Source organism: Zeugodacus cucurbitae, chromosome 6 (assembly GCF_028554725.1).
Source record: "Zeugodacus cucurbitae isolate PBARC_wt_2022May chromosome 6, idZeuCucr1.2, whole genome shotgun sequence".
Lineage (NCBI taxonomy): Eukaryota > Metazoa > Arthropoda > Insecta > Diptera > Tephritidae > Zeugodacus > Zeugodacus cucurbitae.
Window position 1 is genome coordinate 57,786,718 of NC_071671.1, and position 22,870 is coordinate 57,809,587.

Genomic DNA, 22,870 nt, shown 5'->3' on the forward strand with positions numbered 1-22,870 from the left:
AAGAAATTGTCTGTATATTTTTGAAGGATTTATTAACAAATACCGTAAATATAAGTATAGTTATACATTTTTATGCTCTTCTGAACTATAAAAATAAATTTTAGTAATTAATTTTTTGTTGCAAATAAATTTATTTATTAGAAAAGATACTACACTCTGTGCAACTCTGAAGAATTTTGTTGACAATTGCACTCTAATGTCGTTTTGAGTATTTTCTTTTCAATTCAATTCTATTTCTTTGAGCGATTGGTTGTTTGGAAATTGCGTCGGGCGATGTAGTGTATAAAAAATAAAGTAAAACAAAATTAAAGATAATAAATTAAATTTCAAGTTCTAATGACGTGCATTTGTGATAACTAACTAAAAAAAAAAACATTTATATATATGAACGTAACGCGAAACCAGATAAAAGTGTAACAAAGGCATGAAAACGTAGTGACGATTCAAAGTTTCAAGTGAATTTCTTATGCGACTGATTTAAAATAAATTAACTACAAAAATACTAAGAGTTTTTGCAAACAATATTCAATAGCGTTGCTTGGTGGAATATAGAATATAGCAACACAAGTATTGGCGGCATACACTGAGGACTACGCCTGATTAATTGTATTTCAGCATAGCAATCCAAGAAGTGTACAAGGTAGGTGTAAATAAAAGTTTATATCAAATGAATTTGTAGTGGATAGGTGCAGCTGCTACTTCAATTGTCAATCAATAATATACAAATTAATTTAAGTAACTTATTTCTTGGCTTGCGTACACACTCAGACATACGTACAACACAAACACATTTTAATGATAACCCACATTAAACGCCTGTTATCCTTGAGCATTGTTAAACGGACGAAACGCACCCTTCAATCAAGAAATGTAACCATCATAGACCAGCAAATAAACAATCCTAGAACTTGATTGTGAATGAAATAACCGTGGGGTGTTGTTAAGCATGCAAAGTCACGAACGGTGAAATGAAACTTCCGCCACAATATGCCTATATTTGCGTATGCTCAATGCATGAAACGAACATTAATAATATTTTACCAATTGCCTAGCGTTGCAAACATTTATTCTCTATACAGTTTGTCTATACTTATCAGAGTTTAATATCTGCGCTTCCTGCTGTTTCGGACTGTACAGTATTTATTTAACTCATATTTACCTATGCCTACTTCTGTTAATGAAATATTTGATTAACCAAAAGTTATTATAATTTCTTTATACAAATATTATTATTGGTCTGAAAACTGGTGCAATTTATCGATAATATAATAATGTCCGTTATTTCGTTTGTTTATTCCTACAGAAAATGTTTGAACTTCTTTCCAATACGTAAACATACATATTAACCTTTATGCTCACATTATTTCTTTGCAGTCCATTAATTTAAGTACTCAAATCCAAAGTTACAAAGCAAGTGGCACGCACAAGTTAATTTCAATATCATATCATATATAGAAGTTCTGTCATTAGCATTCTCAAGGAGTTAAGCATTTAGCTTGCCATAAAAAGTAACTCCATTTCCAGCCATAATAATTTCGAACCAAATGATACTTTTGAATTTAGTAAAGTGTGTAAATGGAGAGACAGAAACATTTTCTAAAAAAAAATCTAATATTTTGGAAAGTTTATATGCTACTACTTAAGTGCGCAGCACACTAGCTCTACGTTTTTTAACCTGCAACACATTATTACTTCATTACCACAACCATATTTGCAACCGGCAGTAATTTCCGGTTTTAATGAGGATTCTCTTACCGCTACTTTGAAGTGTGCTTTTTTTCATTGGTTTTGCATTCATTACATTTAGCTACGAGTGTCTTATTTAGTTGGCTCAAACAAATAATACTCTGTTCTTTGCTTACAAACGAGCAGAAGGCTTTTGTTATTGTGTCAGCGACTTAATACATAGGCACAGCCATAGAGTAGTCGTTATGTCCAAACACTTGTTTCCATTATGCTGTCATATGCCTACAGTTAATAGCCACAAAAAACCCAATGTGCCCCGCCGCTCAATTTCCGTATGTCCAACGTACGTTTGCGGCATTTGGCGCGCACATTTGCTCATTTGCTCTGTACATATGTTTGTATTTGTAGGTGCTTTTTTCTTTTATTTGAAGCTACAATTCATCCATATGAATTCAAGCAAATCGATTGTTTGGACATGTCAACAAATGTTCAAAGTTCTTGTTAGTGTTCGTAATATTGTATGCACACATTCAAATAATAAATATAATTAATCTTTATGCCGTTAGCTAGTCTGTTGATTTAATTTATTTACGGACTATGTTCTCTACTGCATTTGTCAGCTGTTTTGTTTGGACTATATAATATTGTTGTACATACGTTGTACAGTACGTACGTTTGTTGGACATATTGTATTGAGAATCGATTTTTTTAAATTCTATAAAATTTATTAACTAAATATTTTGAAAAAAAATACAAAAAAAAAATAATATTTGAACAAATTTTGTAGTGTTTTCTACTAACGTAAAATATGACGTTTTCTACATATATCATTACGTTATTACGTCTTATATTATTTCCTTTACAACTTAATTTTACAACAGAGTTTTTCGTGTAATTTTAACATTGTTTGAAAATACCTGCAGCCATAACTTCAACTTGTATTTGATTTTCACGAAAAATGTAAACAGGCGATTACGAACACGTGTTCAAAGTCACTTTAAGATGTGCAGTTAAAAATATTTACTGCGCTACTACAGCCTATTGACGTGGTGGGTGGCATCCAGCTGAGCTGCAGTCTATATGCAACTAATATGTGAATGCTATGTACTTGCATAAATATGTAGGCAACATGTTCATAGCCACTTCCATGCAGGTAGCTGCATAAATTTACAGGAAGTGCGCTATTCATTCAACTAAAATATGCGTTTTTCCAGCTTGTACAACAGCAGCTAAAATATAAGCAACTAAAATAAATCACTTTAACAACAACATGAGTAAATTATGCATGTACGAATGCTGGCGTATGAATGAAAAAGTAGTTGCCTTCGTATGTCTACATATTTATTTATATACGCAATTTGTAGAGATTCTCTCAGTTGTACGTGGCATGTACCTCTAAATAAACTGCCTCTTATTTATTTACTTGTTTTAGAAATAATTATTTGTTTTGTATTTAAAAACAGAGACTGACAGCTGACACTAACAGTCATATTGACAGATCATCCGGTGCTGTCCGCAATCAGTAATTTTTTTCAACGGAATCTCAATAAGGTGTCATGCAATTTCGTTATACTAGAATGAATTTTGTGATTCTTTTATATGACTGTATAATCTTGCATTACTTTTATCGAAGTATGTAGCTAATATTACAGTTTAGAATACCTGATTCACGGTTATAGATACATACATATATTTAATTTCATTTGTTATTGCATATCTTCTTATTTATATTGATATCTGTATAACCAATTTATTTCCACTGCTTCCTAAAACTAACTGAATAGCTGAAATGAAATTGTTTATATTTATGTATATCTAGATCTAAATGCCAAAAGCAAGACTTAAGTATGAAGGAAAAATAATTAACCTGTGCATTAGTGTAATTTAATAAAGTCACAAAAGTGTACATAGTCAAATAAAATAGTTATGAGCTACTTTATTACAGAGTTCAATAATTAGTGTCTGTCTAATTGGATGCCAGGCTGTGTAAATATGTTTTTGAAATATGAAATTGAATTCAATAAATTTTGAAATTTTCTGCGAAATGCATTATTTTGCAAAATGACTATTAATTATAAGTATTTCACAATTCATATAAACATTAGTAAAAGTATTAATTTGTAAAAAAAAAAAAATATATTTCAAATTTAATACCAGCACACACTTGTATTTCCACAGAATTTAAACAATAAATTTATCACAGTCTATTTGTTAATTGATAAGCTTTTTTAAATAAGTACCAATGTTGATAAGTGCCACCCAGTGTCAGTGCTCGTACAAACCAAACAAAAGCTTAACAAATCAAGTTGATGTCGTGCGCTGACCGACCGGCACTGTCAACAAGCATTATGTACAATATATATATAAATATGTACATATGTACATATGTATGTATGTTTGTGCATGTGCAATAACGCCATCTCAACTAATTCGCTGTTGAAATTGTGCACACAATTTTAATCCACTGCAATAAATCAACGGTGCACGTCTGATTGTCTGTGAAAAAGTTTCTCGACAGCAAGCAAGCTTTGCACTGACTCATAAAGCATTTACTATGGAAATACGTGATGATTTGCTTTATCACTCGTTATCAATTTAAAATTTATTATAAATTTTGTTGTTGTTTAGTGTACATATGTTTCCTCCGAAAGTGCCTTGTGTCGTTACAATTTGATTACTTTTGGTCTGCTGACGGTACTTGTACATTTTCCTGTCCCTCACACGCCTCTTCGCTCTTACAGTGCGCTACAATTAATATTATATGTATTTGTCGACACTTAATTGGAATGCGAGCGTTTGCTCTTTGTACGAGTCACTCCAGTGGACATTATAAATATTAGTAAATATTGCCATCGTCGCAGCTGAATATGATTCATGTATCAAATGTGGAGTACTCGTACATGCAATTGCCTTACAAAATAGAGGCGCACATACATACATATTTATGTGTTTTTAAATTTCCCCTAAGTGTACAAATTTGTGTGTTATTGCGTTCTTTAGATACGACAAGTGAGTTGTTTTTAAAGAATTCATTCAGATAATGAATATATTTTGATAGGCAGTCAAAATTGAATCACAAAATAACTCTATAAACACCTCCTAAGCGTGTGTAACCGAAATGAGCCGTTAAAATGTATCCACTTTCAAATCTCTGAAAGCTATTTTGGATATGGTTGTTACTGTTGCGTTAACAATTTCCTAGTGTCAGGAAATCTTTAATTAACTTGATCTTGACAGGCAATATAGTCGGATTACATTAATCACAACTATACTGAAAACAACAGGCAATTTTGAATAATAAGGCCGATTAGAAAATCCTTAAACAGATAACGAGTCCCCTCCAGGTGCTCCTCTGACATAAAGGGATAGCAGGGAACAAGTTTACGGAAGAATTAGCTCGAACGGCTGCAGCAACAAAACTCCTGCCCCAGAACCTTTTTTGGCAGTGGGTCCTCATTCATTCCGGGAGATGTTCAGGACGGAGGATTACGCCACTCATAATGCCTATTGGGAGGCTCCAACACCAAAAGCCTAATAATATTCCCAAGAAGCAAACTAAGGGTACTCGTGGGACTATACACCGGCCACTATAAGTTCAGGAAACACCTACACAATCTGAGCTTGGTCATATCGCAAAACTGCCGCTTCTGTGACATGGAGGCTGAAACTCCCTTACACCTACTACTAGAATGTGTAGCACTACACAAAAGCAGGAGCAGAATTTTGGGACATACCATCACAACTGAGGACTTCCTTACTGCCAGTGATATTATAGAATTCATCAGGGTGCTGGGGCTAATGGGACCATAGGTCACAATGCTTACCTATTAATTATTATTATATTCTATTCAAACTCCACCTACACCCAAGTATCCTGCTCCTTCCTGGATACATCTTCTTTGATTTTCTCTCTTATCAAGGTCATTGCTGATTTCTGACAGCTCTGAAGCTCTCTGGTTGAAGATTTGCATATTTCGTGTAATAATATGCAAATTCATGAAAATTCAAGTGACTCTGGCGAATTTAGACCTGACTTGTAGAATCTCTTTAGAATAGAAATGTATTTTGATTTTGAAACCCTGCTTAAATTTAATAGATATATCTTTACTTTCATTATGTTTCCACGTTTTTGATAATAGATAGACATAAATAATGAATTTTCGTTGTCTCCTTTCTGTCTTAAAAATATTCGAAAATTTAACTAGAAAGAGGAACACTTATTTTTATTGTAAGCCGCACATTATTTAATTAATTTCAATGTAACTGCACACACAAAGGGAACTCTATATCGAGATTGCAACTTTTCCAACTTGCTTAACAACGCTGGTTAGTGAACAGTATGTAGCTTAAGCGGCTAAGCGACAATTAAAAAAGTTCACTTACTTCACTTGGCGTTAATAACTTAAAGAAAGTTGAATTGGAAAAGTTTATTGCTGCGGTGACCATAGCAACACATTGCGCTCCCATACCAGTTTGTGGCGCGAAAGTTGATTCGTTTACATGCTTTATAACTGCCAGCAGTAAGAATCGCACATTAAACAGGTGCATAGATGTCGTTAGTTGCTATGTGGATGCAAATCTACATGCAGGGTGGTTCATATGTAGATTTCTTCTAAGAAATTAAAAAATATTAGTTTCTGGAGTGTCTATTATGACTTTTTCAATCTTCAGATCATATATGTTGCATTACTCTCAATGTGAAAGCGTCGTCTCTGTTAAAATCACATTTGAATAAGCACAAAATGCTTCTGAACCACCCATTATATAAGCCTAAAAAGCCTTTTCTCAAATAAAAAATATATTAAATTTTTTTTTTTTTTTCATTTTTTGTAATGTCCGTAATAAATTAGCGCCACTTTATGCTCTTTTCAACTCCTTCACTTCTTCCCCCCATTCAATTTGTATCTATTGTTTAGTTCTTATGTGAATATTATTAATATTAATTATTCAATCAAGAAAATAAGCAAATAAACACATTAGCCAGACTTATGCAAATAGCTTTCGCATAACTGCTTACCTGAGCGAAGCACTGACCCCTGGCAAACTAGTCGAACTTGTCATAGCTAAAGCCGATTTCTGTTGCTTGTGTTTACAAAGTAGTATCTTACTGTGGCATACATTATGAAATCTCGCACATACTTTTCGCTGTCAGCTCAGACTACCGTCTTACATTTAACATTATAAAAACAAAAGCAAAGAATCTACAGCAACAACAAACTGCAAGTGAACCAGCAGCTGAAGACTTCTACAGCCGGCCGCACAGACACAGATACAAATTTAAAAGACACACTTAAGTATTTAAACCGGCTGAGCGCGCGCAGAGAACACCGAAAAGAAAACAGATGTTTCCCAAGCAGGTTGGCGCTGTGTTTGCGCATGTGTGGTACTTGTATTTTGGAATAGAACTGAAATATGCGATTTTCTAAATGGAATGCACGCCTGGCACATCATCATACTCGAAAGAAACATATTTTATTCGAAGCAGGTCAACTTCCTCTGATGGACCGGTGAATGAATCTGTATTTTTTTTTTTTGTTTTTATTTTTTGTTGTTGGCAGCAGGTGATGCATGTACATGTGTGCTCATACGTAAGACCACCTGTCGTCAAGACAATTTAGGCATTGTTGTTTTAGCTCTTTTGCAGCGCCATTCATTCACAATCGGTCATGTGTGTATGTGCATTTGGGCATAAACAATTCCATTATTGCCATTTCTTAAGCTGGTACGCATATGTATTTGTACGTTCTCTGGTTTGTGTGTGTTTTCTTTATTGCTCAAACACGTGTATAACTGCTGGCAAAGAAGCATTTATGATTTTCCTTTACAGTACAGCCTATTTAATTTTAACCGCATCATATGTTGTTGTATTTCTTTTAATCAGAATATCACACTAAAAAGATTCTTGGACCCGTATTTATATACGAATAAAGTTCACCTCTCCTACATTTCTCAACAGCAGCATTATCTTATCACTGATACCTTGAAAATTTTGAGAAAAATAACACCGTCAAGTCCTATCCACAGCCATCGGTACTTAACTTGAGTCCCCGCATGACAATAGTCACCTCTTTGCATGCCCAACGAACCCAACTCATCTAACACCCCTTTCTCTCGACGACCTCGACGACAACTAGGCTTATTCTTTCCGTTTCAGCAGGGCTGGAAAATAGTTAAAATAACAACAAAGATATGGTGACCCAATTAAAAGCCGTTCAGTCGATAATGAAGAGATAGTTTCAAAATAAAAGATAGATCACAGGATTTGATAACTACCAGCAGATAAAATAGATATACAAATTGGGATCTATTGCACCAGTCAGTCCCGTCGAAACACAACGAAATACTTTAGTAATACGGTTTTGAACCGACCTACATGGCTTCGACAAAGGCCACAGAACAAACAAGTGACTTCTTTTTATATTATTCTATTGTGCGATGTATGTACCGTTATTATTTCTCCCCCTTATTTACATGTGTAATCTAACTGTAAACGAACTAATCACCACATAATTATTAATTTCCATCGAGTGTGAATTTATTTGCATTGTTGTAATTAGACATCAAATGGCTCGTTTTACATACATAGGTATCTATCCATATGTAATATTTGTTCCCACTAAGTACGCTTGATTCATAATTACACAGAAACAAAAACAATAGATTAGATAAAATTTTATCGAACATCTCCGAACAACATAGATAAAAACGTAACTCTTTCATGGTTTCGGTGATAAATCATTAGCGGAAAACATTATTGTGTTTTAACGAGGCGCAAGTGCCAATTTTTCCTAATGGTAAATTATTATCGCTTTTATGTTGTATTTCAATTTTGTTGAGACGAAAATTCAATTAACGTTTAGCCTTTTTGTGTACACTTGTTTGTGGGCTTATGCTTTATCCGAACAGCACAGCCATGAAATATGCGATTAATAGGCATTGTATATTTTAATTTGAATGCTAGTTTGTGAATTTCCATGACAGGTAATAACTGCATACGCCTGTCGAGGCACATGTATCTCTGATATTCATATTCTTGATGCGTGACTTCCATAAACCCTGTTGTTTTTATAGAGACAGAAAAAAAGCTGCAAATAATTTTACCAAATTCTACCAAGTTGACAGTCCTTGGTCCAATAAATATACGTGTCCGTTTCAGTTCCGTAGACTTAAGTGGTTGTCCAAAAGAATGAGCTCTAATGATATCGGAATGGTATGCGAATCAATACAATAAATCGTTTCTGAAATAAATTAAAAATATGACAAAATTACTTCGAATTGCTTCCGCATTCTTCGTATTCAACGGATCTGATTTTTAGCGACGAGATCCAGATCTCAGATCCTCACATTATCTGTATTTGAAAATTAATGATGAACTGATTTGTATGGATAGTTTGGATTCTGTCTTTTATATGAATACCTGCTGCGTTCCAAAAATTTAGCTGGATCTTTCGTAGTCGATCTCTACTCTTTTGATGGTAGCTATGGATGACCTCATACTTTTTCATTCTGACATTACCAGTTTGACTCCTACCATTTACGACCATATCATACTATTTCTGGCAAAATGATTCGGCATTTCATGACACCACCGATCCAACAGTATTTCATTTGGCACTACAATCTTTGCGTGAGCCTCGCAAGGATTCGTGTTTGTTGGAAAATTATAGTATACGCCAGACAACAGCCATGTCAAGGTAAAAGGTGCTTGTGCCTTTCAACTTAATTTTTAATTTGTCGACAGCCAGTACACGAGTATACACAAATAGAATAATTGTAAAGCATTGCAGCCATCAAAATATAACTTAGTGCGGCATGTGGCAAATACAGAGCATGTACTCCGTCCTATGAGCAATAGCTGAACTCACTTAGTTGAGGGAGGTCCTCGCCGCAAATAGTGCACATGAAATACTTGCACATAAATAGACACACGCACCTAGACTAGCGTTAATGTATTCTTAGCACGCCATTGAGATTTAAAAATACGACCAACGGTATATGTAGTACATATACAACGGAAAATCGTGTACAAATATGCGTGTGTTTCTAAAAGGATGACATATGAGTATATGTTTAGTTAATGCTAGTGCGACTAAAACTCCAATTGTCGCCAATGACTTTTTGGTTTAGTCCTCACGCATGCTTTCAAATCGCCAACGATAATTTTTTAGCGTGGGCTAGCCTTCAACTGGACTTTAAGTAAATATGTATTGTAATAAATATGATTTTTATTGTCATTTGACTTGCTTGGATACTTTCAGAGAAGGGTTTGAACATCGTAGTCTCCTTTAGATTAGCTTACTATTCAATTATAATATTTGAGCCCATTCCATTGTAAGGTGTTCCTGATGTTATGCTGTTGTACGGTTTTCAAGTGCGACCCAGTCTGGTTCTCAATAAAATTAATTATATTAGTTTCAAAAATTCTTTCAAGCAACGGTTTCTTCAAATATTGCTCAATCTCGCTCCATAATAAACTGAAATTATTTCCTAAAACTAAAGATGCTTTTAACAAAGATCTGAGACATCTATAATATGTATATTCTTCTTCTTGACTGGCTTAGACAACCCTCGCGCGAATATAGCCGAGTCCACAACACCGAGCCATTTATTCCTCATTTTGGCAGTTTGGCGCCGATTGGTAATACCAAGCGAAGCCAGGTCCTTCTTCACCTGGTCCTTCCAGCTGAGTAGAGGTCTTCCACTTCCTCGGCTTCCACCAGCAGGTACCATTCGAACAACATGACCTAGCCTGCGTAGCCGCTGTATATGTATCACTCTACCAATATCTCCTCTGAAAGAACTAATTTTTTGTCATATGAGTCCCTCAGCCATGTCTAACTTTGACGTCAACATCTCAAATGTTTCTAAAAAATAAAACTATATACCCAAAAAATTTTCCCCATCGTTATTAGCCACTTATGTCAGCTTCCAATCGTCGAAAGACTTCTCAAACTCGAGTTTTGGATTAGCCTTTGGCTCATTCTACGATTTCTCGTATGCTTGTAAAACGGCCTACGGCCCTTTAAGGCCGATAATTGGACTCTTCAAACTCGTTAAATGTTAAATTTTACAATTCCCGCTATTTTTTGAACAAACCACGTAAGTCCGTTGTTTTAGTTCCCAGCTTTAGCAAATGAACGTGGCAGTCTCATAACTTATATTTTAAAGCCGCTAATAAACGTTTGTATGATATTTCATGGAAATATTTTATTAATGTCCGATAACCTTTATTTATTTTAGAACAATAATTATTATAATTTTGGTTAAATTTCAGAGTTTTACACCAAAAATTACTTCTGTATTATCAGATATTTAAATAAAATTTAATTAATTAATTTAAAATATTTTTTAAACTTTATATAACAAATGAACTCAAACCAAAATCTAAGTTTTCAAAAATAAACAGTTATTTTATATTTTTTCATCATGCTTTCAGCTTCTTTATAAATAAACCATAAACAAATATTCCACAGTTATGACCCCACACTGCTGCTGCAGTGAGCATTTATTATAATTTACCAAAATAGAAAGCTTGCACTCCCTCACCTTAATGTACATATGTATGTTTGTATATCACCAAATTATTGAAAATGAAAAAAAAATCTCTTGCATTTTCGATTTTTCTTCTTATCCAATTTAAAATTGCATACAAAATAAACAAACCAACTAAATGGCAGCAGGATTTGACAGCAATATGGCAGCGGAAGGTTTACGTCAATGTCTGCTGCTATGGAGCGTCGACTATTGGAATCTAGAAGGTAAACAACAAGCAGTGAACCAAGAGCAACCAGAGCCAAAGCCATCACCTTATAACGCATATGAATTTATATGAAATAAAGCTTTTCTTTCGTTCATTTGATTTTTCCAATTTAAATGCTTAATACCTTTGCATATATTTAGTTTTGTACGTTTGTGTTTGCTTGTGTGTGAGGTACCTTTTGTGCCTTTTAGCCCTTTTGTAATGTATTCAGTTTCTTCATTATAACGGTTTTTGTGTTTGCATAAATCAATTCTATACTCTATTGTATTATAGTGGATAGTTAGTCTAGTTGCCTTGCCTGACTGCAATGCAAAAAAAAATGAAAAAAAAACTAGAAGTAATGATTTTCTCATGCAAATCGAAAGTAGTGCGCAGCGTACGCCCTTCCTTTGAATGCATGTGTATAATCATTTTAAAAAATAGTTTTTCATTTATTCAATTTTTTTTTATATTTTTTATTGTAGTTTTGCAGTTACATATATATATATATATATATATATATATAAATGCATTTAATATGAGTGTGTTGAGTTGTGAGTTTTGTAAATGCATTTTAAATAATATTTGTTATCGCAATATATTTATAGAAATAACAACAATATTGTAATTTTATAGTTTTATTTATATTCATAATTTCTATTTATATTTTTATTTTTCATTGTTTTTGTTTTTCACTTTACTTCAGTTATGGCTGACAGCGCTTTCAAGTCGCGTGACATTGGCTTGCGTGCCCAGAAGAAGATCCTCTCGCGCATGGCCACCAAGAATATAGCGAAAACATTTATTGACGGCACAACCGCATCGCTGCTTGATAATTTATATCGCCTTTGTAAAATGCATGTAAGTGCGCGCCCTCTCCTTACAATCAATTTCACTAACTTCTTACATATATATTTGCATTTATATGAATAAATAAAATTGAGTGTAGTAATATTTACAATTTGTGAGAACTTTTCATATTAACTATCTTTATACGAGTACTATACATACTTATTAAAAGCTGCCTCATTTCATTCACCAACTATCAATTGTAGAATTGTATTTACATCCATTTTTTTTTTCATATATAATTTAATGCAGACGGGCAATAAAGCTAAAGCGGAGAAGCTGATAAAGAATATAATAAAAATCGTTATCAAAATTGGTGTCCTACATCGAAATAATCAATTTAGTGCCGACGAACTGAAGGATGCGGAAGTTTTTAAGCGGAAGTTTCAAGTGAGTTTAATCAAGTTTAATATAAATAAGCAAGTAAATATGTAATGACAACAAAAAAGTAATGAAAAACATAAAATATACCAAAGTGTATTCAACAAAGTGAACCAGGTATATGACATATCACAATTTTTTACCCGAATGTGACATGTTTGTTGCCATTGATTTAACCCATACATTTATTCAAAAATTCAAATTTTGAAATTCAAAAGTAAACAAATTTCAAACCAAAAAAAAAATATTTTTTAAATGAATAAAAGAAAATGCCGAATACTTTCTGCTTAGGCAAAACAACTCATGGAAGCAATTTACTAAGGTTTTGTGCTCCAACTGACAAATTGCAAACAATTTTATCAATATATATTATATTGTTAAAGTTAAAAAAGACGGGGTAATGTAAACAAAAACATGTATTGTTTACTATTTTATTGTCAAAAGGGGGTATGTCAAATACTTAGTTCACTTTGTTGAATACACTTTGAAATATACTATATTATACTCTAGTGTTATAAATATCGAAATGTTCAGAGCGGCAAGTAGAGTTGAAATCCGGACGTGTATCCGTCTGTCCGTGCAAGCGATAACTTGAATAAAAATTGAGATATCTTAATGAAACTTGGTTCACATATTCCTTGGCGTCCTGAGCAGGTTGATATTGCATATGTAATCGGACCATTGCCACACCCGAAAACGTATAAGAGTCATAACTAAACTATAAATAAAGTTAAAAAACTAAAATTTGGCACAAATAGATCGCGCTAGGAAGGATCATATTTGGTTGCATTTTTTGAAAAGTGGGCATTGCCCCGCGCCTCAGTATGTTCTTTGTACATATCTCGTAAACTGCTAAAGCTATATGAACCAAAAATTCAGCAGTCACTCCCCTTACGGACCCCATTACACACCAATTACTAAAAGTGTGTTATCTCACTAACGAAAAACGTTAGAAACACTAAATTTTACAGAAATGGCAGGAAGAAGCTGCACTCTGATTGTTTTTTATGGAAAATGGGCGTGGCGTCGCTCACTTATGGGTCAAATACAATATCTCAGAAACTACTCAACAAAGTAGACAACAACGATTTCATTGAAATTTGGTTTATAATATTTTCTTAACACCCTAATGACCCGGTCGGAATATGGGCGAAATCGGTTCACAGCCACACCTACTTTCCATATAATAAAATTTTGAATTCCATCACTTTCTAATGTATACATAAGGAATCAATGAAGATAGCGCAATACAACTTTACACAAATACTGTATTTGAGCTGTGGTATCACTTTTGAAGAAATTGTCGAGATCGGACTATAACTTTTCAAAGTCCCTGATGTCGAACATAAAGTACTCAGTGCCTAAGTGTATTTTTTGACAGAAATTATCGGTAAATCTCTCAGATATTTCGATGTAATTCAGAGAGAATCTTCTAATTGTGTGTCTCAGTATCAAAAATGGTTAAAATCGGGTCATAATTTCCCTTAGCTCCCATATACCTAATTATAGGTTTTTCAAAAATATGATGGGCTTAATACCTCATAAATCGGTTAGTATGTGAAATATCTTAGCCAAATTAAGTGAGCAAAATCTTTGATATAATGTATGTTGGTGAAAATTAGTGAAATCGGTTCAGGAATTACCTCAGCCTATATACTATATATGAGGATTTTCGTTATTATATTGGATTTATGCCGAATATATGGGTCAAATTGTATTTTATCTTAATAAAAATATAGCAGTAAATTGCGAGAGTATAAAATGTTCGGTTGCACCCGAACTTAGCCTTTCCTTATTTGTTTTCGACATAACCTTTATATGGGAGATGGGTGTGGATATTATCCGATTTCATGGTACGTAGTTAATTTTTTTTTTAGTTTATAAAGAAATTCTGGTTTATTTTATGACCGTTATATGTACTGATACTCTCTTTGCAACTTTAGAGTACTAAAAAGTTAATGCTCTCGTTATTGATTTCATAACCATTTAATGCAATTTATTTGCTCAAAGTACATAAACAAGAAAAATTCTTTCAAACAATTGTTAATTTTTTTATATTCCCACTCTTTCAGAATACCCAACTCTCTGTGATTTCCTTCTATGAAGTGGATTACAGTTTCGACCTGCCGTATCTGCAAAAGTCCATTGCTGAATCGCATGCCGCCCTCAAGTCAATTGTCCAACGACATCTCACCGAAAAGTCACTGAATCGCATCGATGAGGTTTTCGACTTTTTCGGTGATACCGTACTCTTAGAGACCGCCTTCAAACCCAATTCACAGTATCGTGAGTTAATGGGCAAAATTGTCAGCGATATCAATACTGCCATGGAAACGGGAGACATGTAAGTAAGCGTGCGCCTTTAGTACTTAGGCACACGAAATAAATCGTATTAAGGACACACTATGACACGCTTACACTCAACTCTCGTCTCGTCTTGTCTCGCCCAAAGGACTGCAAAGTACTTTAAAGTCGGTGGAAAAAAGCGAAGATGTGAACACAAATGAAAGGCTTAAATGGAATTTAGGTCATTAGTATGGAACAAGAAACCAAAAAATAATATGTAATAACAATAAAATAATTCACAGCACTTTTATCGAATACGCTTGTCTTAAATATTATAAAAGAAAAGAAAATGTAAAAAAATAAATAAATAATGATGAACGTCATGTTAAATAAGATTCTGGCTAATAATGCGAACGTTACAATATAGGTGATGCTGTAGTATGTATATATGTATTTATTTATGAAAAAAATTATAATGGCGATGATTATGACATTGCTGATAATTGTGTTATGATAATACAAAGATTTTTGATGCTATTGATTAAGCATACTAATGTTAACAGCGTTATTGATTCAATGCTATATTGATAATAATGATAATAATATTTATTATTATAAGCTAGTAAAAAAACAAAATGATGGAAAAAGCAAAAACAAAAAAAAAATAATTTTTGAACGATTATTTTTCTATGGTGATATTAATTAAAATAAAAGAAAAAACACAAACAAATATTATAAAAGGAAAACAACAACAAGGAATATGCACAAGTGCTGAACCATTATGAACATATTGAAAAGAAAGCATATAAACACAACAAACACACACAAATGTACAACATGAATAATATTAGCGTTTAATTTGGCAGTGCGTGGATTTGATTTTTGAAAAAAATTACAAAATGTGCTTCAAAGTGAAAATATTTGCATCTTGAGTTGAACGAAATTCCTTGAATATCAACTATTTAACCTAACTAATTTGATGCGACCAAAAAAAAATCGGAATTCGTCAATTATATTCGTATGCTATGTAATAATATTGTTTTCTTCGTATTGATTTCGTTTTTTTTTTCGTATAACTTTCGTTATTACAACTGTGAACCACTCAAATTTAACGCAAATATTATTCATGCTTGCAAATGGAATTGCAATAACAATTTGGCGTCCTGTACGAGTATTGATTGTTGTAACAAATGTACTGTTATTATTATAGATTAAGATCTAAATAAGTTTAAGAAGCTAAAAACTAAATAATTTTTCGCAATGCATTCACATCGCTACAAAGTTGGCACACACACAAATTGAGAAAAGACAAGAAAAATCGGTATAAACTAAGCAAAACAACAAAAACATTTACTAAATTATGTACTATACATACATACAGTATATAATGTAATGTACGCATGCGTGTACCTAGTTTCAATACTAATTTTTTTATACTACACCATACATAATGTACAAGTATTGGTAACTATGAAGATGCAAATGAAAACTCTGCAAAAGCTCAATTATTGTCTGAGCGCGCATTAGGGACTTTTTCAACGTAGTAAAAACTAAAACAACACTGCAAAATTAAAACTGAAACCTAAATATTATAAACTAATCTATGAAACATATGTAATGAACGTTTGTAAGCTATGCGCTAGTGCATATGTACTCTATGTATTTTCAAAAGGACTACTACACAAAGTAAAAATATCAATTTTTGTATTTTCTATACTATAATGACTAAATATGCGTTAACTAAGCAAATATTTAACTAAAATTAAAGCATTTTGCGCTAACGAACTGCGCCTTTTGGGCGTTATACATACATACATAATTCGGCGAACATTACAAATAACGCTACAGTCAAGTGTACACTCGTGGCTTTTGAGTCAAAATTTACTATGCTAAATTTGAAAAAAAAGAAACGTATTAATATAAAAAATAACTAGCTGGATATATTGAAAGCACTTATTAAAATATCGCAAGGCCTGATGTACTTAATTAATGAAATTAAAGAAGATTGCGCCGATCAACTATTGATCTCGTTTGAAAATAAAGAATTTTAGTCACGGCTCATTTGGCAAAGACATTTTCGCAGCAATAAAAAAAATATAAAAATAAATGATAAAAAAATATAACAAAAATATTTTGCAACGCTCGCAATTTGCAACACAAATATATGCATTTATGAAGGAAATTAAGTATTTTGTAATGCGTTTATCAAATTTCACTTGTATTTTTAACAATAATTCGCGACTTTTAACAGTTTTTTTATTTTATTATTTTTTTTTTAACAAAACACTAAAATATACCGTTAAACGAAAAATTCTGTTTTTATTAAGTACTCGATCTTCAAATGTAATTATTCAATTTTCTTACTTTAAAATTGTCTTAAATATAGTTTGCACACAAAAAAAATTATCTAACAAGCCAAACTAATTGACCTGGTTTTTGAATATACCCTATATTTGCATTACCTATGTATATGCAGTGCGACAAATAAAAGCAATGCATTACATTCCAAATAGCTTATGAAAACTATTATCAATATAGTTTTTTCGTTAAATGCACGTTAAATGTTTCCATATCCGAAAGCAACCTAAAAACGTTCTTTTAAGAATCGTAACAAACATATCGTTTACCGTTCTTCTTTTTGGATATACAAAATAGCTACATACTTATTGTACTCAAATAATGTACTCGACTTAAATAAATGTACTCGTATTTACCCACTGATATACCAACGATTATTATATAATGTACACGCGTACATATACACAAACACACACAAACACTTAAACGCATTAATACACTATAAAATTATACAACAATTTATGCATAAATTTACGCAAATATTAATTTGAAAATTATCTTATAACATTTTTTACAAACATTTTCTAAATTAAATTAAAAGATCTTCTAATTTGTATTCTTATGTTTTCTATGTACAAAATGAATGGTGCATATTTTTATATATATTTTTACTCAATTCATTTTAAGTTCTATGGCAGAAATTTATAAAATATTTATATTTATAAAAAATAGATATGTATTGACTGTTTATGAAAATATCAATGTTTTAAATAGTTTACAGGAATAACAAGCATTTATTTATGTTTTTTTTTTGCACTTGTAGTAGTCATCGATGAATGACTGAAAGCGTTATATCGCATTTCCTTGAAAATCCAGTAGCAATAATAGTCACATCAAATTGCTGTTTAGTTTATGTAGTAGTATTGTCATAAAATATATATTAATTGGAAATGTTTTATATTTAAGCTAAAATTTTGTGTTTTAGTGTTAAAAAATACTATGAATTTGTTTTGTATGTTATTAAGCCGTTTAAGTTTTAGTTTATTATGAAAATAAATCTATGTTAAACACCACACAAAAGGCAATTTATTAAATGGAATGGCAAGAATGTAAGTAAGTATCAAGTGTTTTGGCGAATTTGAAAATATCGTTAGATATAAAATGTATTTCAATTATTATACTATTTATACATTAACCAAAAAACAAAGCCTAAGTGCGGCCGCAGGGGTCAGGCTCTTTTTGCCTTCCTTTCGAACCAAAAATCTACTGTGAGAACAAAAATATCGGCACAAAACATTTTACACTTCACAAACATTACAGAGTAATTAACACCAACTTTGGGATTTCATGGAGTTACACAATACATACCTTTGCCGGTTTTCAAAAGTTTAAACATTTTAATTTTATATTTTCAACACTTTAAACTCTATATTTTTTTGTATTATTTAATTACATTATTATTCAGCACGTTTTTCTTCCAATACCTCATCTGTGGATTTACTTTTATCAGCAAGACGCTGTTTTTTAAATAATTCAATCAGTTTATCTGTGGCCGATGGTTCCACATCGAGCGGACGTGAAGCGTCTGCATTGGGGTATGTTGTTACATTGGCCTCTGGTGCGCGTAATGTAAAAGGCGTCCATGGACCCTGTATTGAAGGCATATCGGTATGCCACATTTTACGTAAGCGCAGTGAACTTGAACTGCCATTCTGTGTTTTCAACAGTTGAAGCCATTTGGAAATGTCATCTTTAGTGGCATTGCGACAGCTAAGCCATTCACGTTCGCCATTTACTAAAATTGAAAATTAAGTTAATAATGGGGCATAACACATACAGTTTTTGTATTTACTTACGATATTCACCAACTAGTACCGGTCCACGATGACGGCGTGGTTTAACATAAACCACTACACCGGGATTCTCTTTGGCAAAGTCAACCAGATGGTTTTCAATGAATTCTCTAATAAAGTAAGCGAAACATGTTTTAAAATATAAACATTAAAAGCAATTTACGAAGAGGTGTACCTCATGCCCCGGCTGGATCCATTGTTCTTACAGAACTTTAATGTAACACGCTGCAATTGGCAAACATAGCGACCTAAACCATTTTGTAGCGGTGCACGTGGAAATCCAGACTTGAGAAACAAATGACTATTCGACATTTTTATTTAAAAACACTTAGGAACTGCGGAGCACGAAATTATTACTTATAAAAAAACTGCACTGAATAATCAACTAACCTATTTGTTATGGAATAAACAGCTGTTGAAAGGGTGGTTCGATGATGGATGAAAAACATGCGTACAAAAAATCTCTATTTGCATAGATTCAATTGAAATAAAACTATATCTACCTAATTCTAAATCAATTATTTAATTTCTAATAAAATAAACACATAATTTATAATGCATTTTAAAAATAATATACATGCATTTTAATAAATTTTAGTTTTGTAACACTTAATAGCAACCCTGTTGTGATATAACCTACCTTTAGTTGACATTTCGTAAAAATAATTTAGTAGGTTATTTTGCTTTCTGATATTGTTCATAATTTTTAAAATAAAATAAAATGAACTTTGGAAAAATTCTGCGCGCATCCAGCGTGCAATGGCAGTTGGCACGAGATTATGCCTTCAAAACGGATTTGAAAATCAAATGGATACGTCCGGAGAAAATCCCTTGCACAAAGCCGGAGAAAAGTGGCGATTTAGGAAAATTACCTCCAATTAAAGAAAATGAGTTATTGCTGCATTTTAAAAACTCCAAAGAGCTACAAGAGTAAGTTAATATTAACTGTTGTCATGCGGTGCAATAAATTATATTTAATTACTTTATAGCGCCGATCCAGTCGTACAATCGCTCTTTCAACTTGACAATAATCCCTTGGCGGAAACTTCACGTTATTTGCGCGAGCAGATGATCAAAGAGGTGCAACGACATCCGCTTGATTATGGTTCTATGGAAGCAAAATGTAAGATGATTTGAAATTTTTTAATTGATTAATTCTTATTAAATGAATAATTTACTTTATATAGTGGCGCGTATGACTGTGAGAATTCGTAGTATGCAAGAACAACTTGATAAATTCCCGAGAAATATCAAATTGAAAGTAGCGTTAAAAGAACTAATTGATAAGCGAAAGAAGTTCTTGAAATATTTACGCCGTTGGGACTATCGCAGGTTTGAATGGATGTTGGAGAAACTCGATTTAGTTTACAAACCGCCACCAACAGAATTCCATTGGGTTACAAGAAAAGAATCGCTTCAAAAGCTGACAGATGCGCATTGTGAGAAGATCAAGGAGGATCGTCTTGCTGAATATCGTCAAGTTTTAAATGCGCAGAAGATACCCTTCTTAGAAGACGCCATCAAGAAAATGGAATTTGTGCGCAAAGAGCAGCTAGATTTAGAAATACCAGTCACGGTAACAGAAGAGCAAATAGCGGACTTTAAAAGAGAACTTGATTATCTGAAATCTGAACAAAATACAAAAACCGAAGATAAAGAATAAGTAAAAAAGCCATTGTTAAATATAATAAAATAAATAATTATTCGTTAATTAAATTTTGTGTGCAGTTGCTTGTGTTGTGCTAGTTCGGAACGTATGGAATATAGAATGCATTCGTAAAGAAAAAATAACCATTTACAAATATGTATAAACGAAATTTATTTGCGCATACACACTGCGGCTTCAGCCTTTAATTCAAATACACACACTAATTTTCATTTTAATTTAAATATATAAACCTATAACTAAGTATGTACCTAATGGTAAATCTGAGTTAAATTGAAAAGTAAGAAAACACCACGGATACAACGCATGGTAGCACAAATGCGGTGCAAATATTAGTAGTTACGGCATTCAACGCGAGTCGACGAAACCATACTAAAATTACTAAAAACTACCAAACTCGATCTATCAAACTGTTATCCTGCGGCTTTTGATTCATTGTCGCCATTTGTTGATGATAATTTCGCATCTGATTGCTGCGACGCGGTTGTGCCAAATATTCGAACATACTTTGAGAATGCTGCGAAAGCATTTTACTCAAGTCACTGGGCATTGGATCGGTCCAAAAGAAGTCGTGATTCAGCGCAGTGTCCGCATCGATACGTTTCTTTGGATCTAGTGTTAACAACTTATCAAGTAGATCACAGCCATTGGGGTCCTTAACATAGGGTCGCAAGCGTTCCTTGACACGACGCTTCTGATTCTTAGGTAATTCTAAGGGTTTGTATAATTCTAATTCCTCGACTCCAGCCCAAACATCCGGTGTGAATGAACCGCATAATTGAGAAATGAATGTTAGTTGTTGTTGTTCAGTATTGCCTTGCATAATGGGTGAACGTGTCCACATTTCAGCCATTATACAACCAGCACCCCACATATCTACAGGTGGACCATAATTACGATCACCGAGCAACAATTCTGGTGGTCGATACCACAATGTAACAACACGATTTGTATAACGATTTTTAACATCATTTTTCGGTATGCTAAACGCACGCGCCAAACCAAAATCAGCCAATTTTAACACGCCGTGTTTGGTAATAAGTACATTAGCTGCCTTCATGTCACGATGCAGAATCTGAAAATGTTATAAAAAATATTCCATTAATATATATTGTTTGACGAATTTATAAAAGTATTACCTTATTGCTATGTATATAATATAAACCGTTTAATAGTTGCTGCATAACCTTCTTGATTTCGCCAAGACTGAATTTAACATTGATATTGGATAACAATCCGGCCAAATCGTGTTCACAAAAATCAAAGACCAAATAAAATGTTGAACGGTAGCCGTTGCTGGCAGTCGCTTTGGTACGACAGATTTCGATTAGATTCACTACGTTTTCATGTTTCAACAGTTGCAATATACGTATTTCACGTAGCGCAGTAATAGGAAACTATAATTTAACAAATGTGTATGGAAGTTAGTAAAATTTATAATTACAAAATAATAAATAATGCTTACGCCTTCTTTTTCGTTATCCATTAGCACTTTCTTCATGGCGACGAATTTTTTGTTACCCTTCTTTTCGCGTGCCTTAAACACTTCACTGTAAGTGGTGAAATCAAAACTCATTTAACAAACACTGAGACACAAAGAAATTAGTTCATCAATATTGATTACAAGACTTACCCGAATGTGCCCTGACCTATTTTTGCTACCTTCTCATATTTGGAAGATTCGTCACAATATGGAAAATCATATTCTTCGATGTATTTCTGTTTCTCCGCCAATGAAAGTGTACGCGAGGAACTAGATGAAGTCACGCCAGGCGTCGATTGCATTGAATGCGGATGTGGAATGTGCTCATCTCGTCCACGAGAGGACATGCTGTATGGCCACTCTTGTCTTGTTGTAGGAATTTCTTTATATTGTTATGATTGTTTGCCGTTTTCTGTTTCTTTAAGCTGCACACTTTTAAGCTTTTACAATTTTTTTACAAATAAATAATAAATAATGTTTTAGCAACGAGCTAATTTATTTTAGAATGTAATTACTGTTTGACAGTTTATGTATTTGGCAGTAGTGACAGCGCAGTCATATCTGAACATATGATTCGAGACTCGAAATGATATTTCAAACACGATAGGGTGATTCACATAAAATTTTTA

At 32.9% G+C, this 22,870-nt stretch overlaps 4 protein-coding genes across 7 annotated transcripts; 2 read left to right on the forward strand and 2 right to left on the reverse strand.

Moving 5' to 3' along the window:
* The first annotated feature begins 209 nt into the window (after nt 1-209).
* LOC105217150 (tumor necrosis factor alpha-induced protein 8-like protein) lies at nt 210-17,312 on the forward strand. Of its 4 annotated transcripts, none has more exons than XM_054234977.1 (6): nt 210-640; nt 11,364-11,444; nt 12,132-12,286; nt 12,527-12,664; nt 14,728-14,999; nt 15,108-17,312. In XM_054234977.1, exons 2-6 carry the CDS (start codon nt 11,381-11,383, stop codon nt 15,160-15,162), a joined length of 684 nt encoding a protein of 227 aa, XP_054090952.1. In that variant the 5' UTR covers nt 210-640; nt 11,364-11,380; the 3' UTR covers nt 15,163-17,312. The 4 variants fall into 4 exon arrangements, with proteins under 4 accessions (XP_054090952.1, XP_054090953.1, XP_028899275.1 ...); XM_054234978.1 differs by having other exon boundaries at nt 11,367-11,444; XM_029043442.2 differs by having other exon boundaries at nt 14,728-17,312.
* Nucleotides 17,313-18,648: 1,336 nt separating this feature from the next.
* Nucleotides 18,649-19,496, reverse strand: LOC105217153 (39S ribosomal protein L43, mitochondrial). Its single transcript, XM_011192020.3, has 3 exons — nt 19,268-19,496; nt 19,096-19,202; nt 18,649-19,034 (listed from the first exon to the last, which is right to left on the reverse strand). The coding sequence occupies exons 1-3, from the start codon at nt 19,402-19,404 to the stop codon at nt 18,697-18,699; spliced, it is 582 nt and encodes a 193-aa protein (XP_011190322.1). The 5' UTR covers nt 19,405-19,496; the 3' UTR covers nt 18,649-18,696.
* A 236-nt stretch (nt 19,497-19,732) lies between these two features.
* LOC105217155 (28S ribosomal protein S15, mitochondrial) lies at nt 19,733-20,808 on the forward strand. The gene is made up of 3 exons (XM_011192022.3): nt 19,733-20,022; nt 20,082-20,215; nt 20,280-20,808. Exons 1-3 carry the CDS (start codon nt 19,814-19,816, stop codon nt 20,753-20,755), a joined length of 819 nt encoding a protein of 272 aa, XP_011190324.2. The 5' UTR covers nt 19,733-19,813; the 3' UTR covers nt 20,756-20,808.
* An 86-nt stretch (nt 20,809-20,894) lies between these two features.
* Nucleotides 20,895-22,794, reverse strand: LOC105217154 (cyclin-dependent kinase 9). Its single transcript, XM_011192021.3, has 4 exons — nt 22,392-22,794; nt 22,224-22,308; nt 21,898-22,155; nt 20,895-21,833 (listed from the first exon to the last, which is right to left on the reverse strand). The coding sequence occupies exons 1-4, from the start codon at nt 22,586-22,588 to the stop codon at nt 21,147-21,149; spliced, it is 1,227 nt and encodes a 408-aa protein (XP_011190323.1). The 5' UTR covers nt 22,589-22,794; the 3' UTR covers nt 20,895-21,146.
* Between the last annotated feature and the right edge of the window lie 76 nt (nt 22,795-22,870).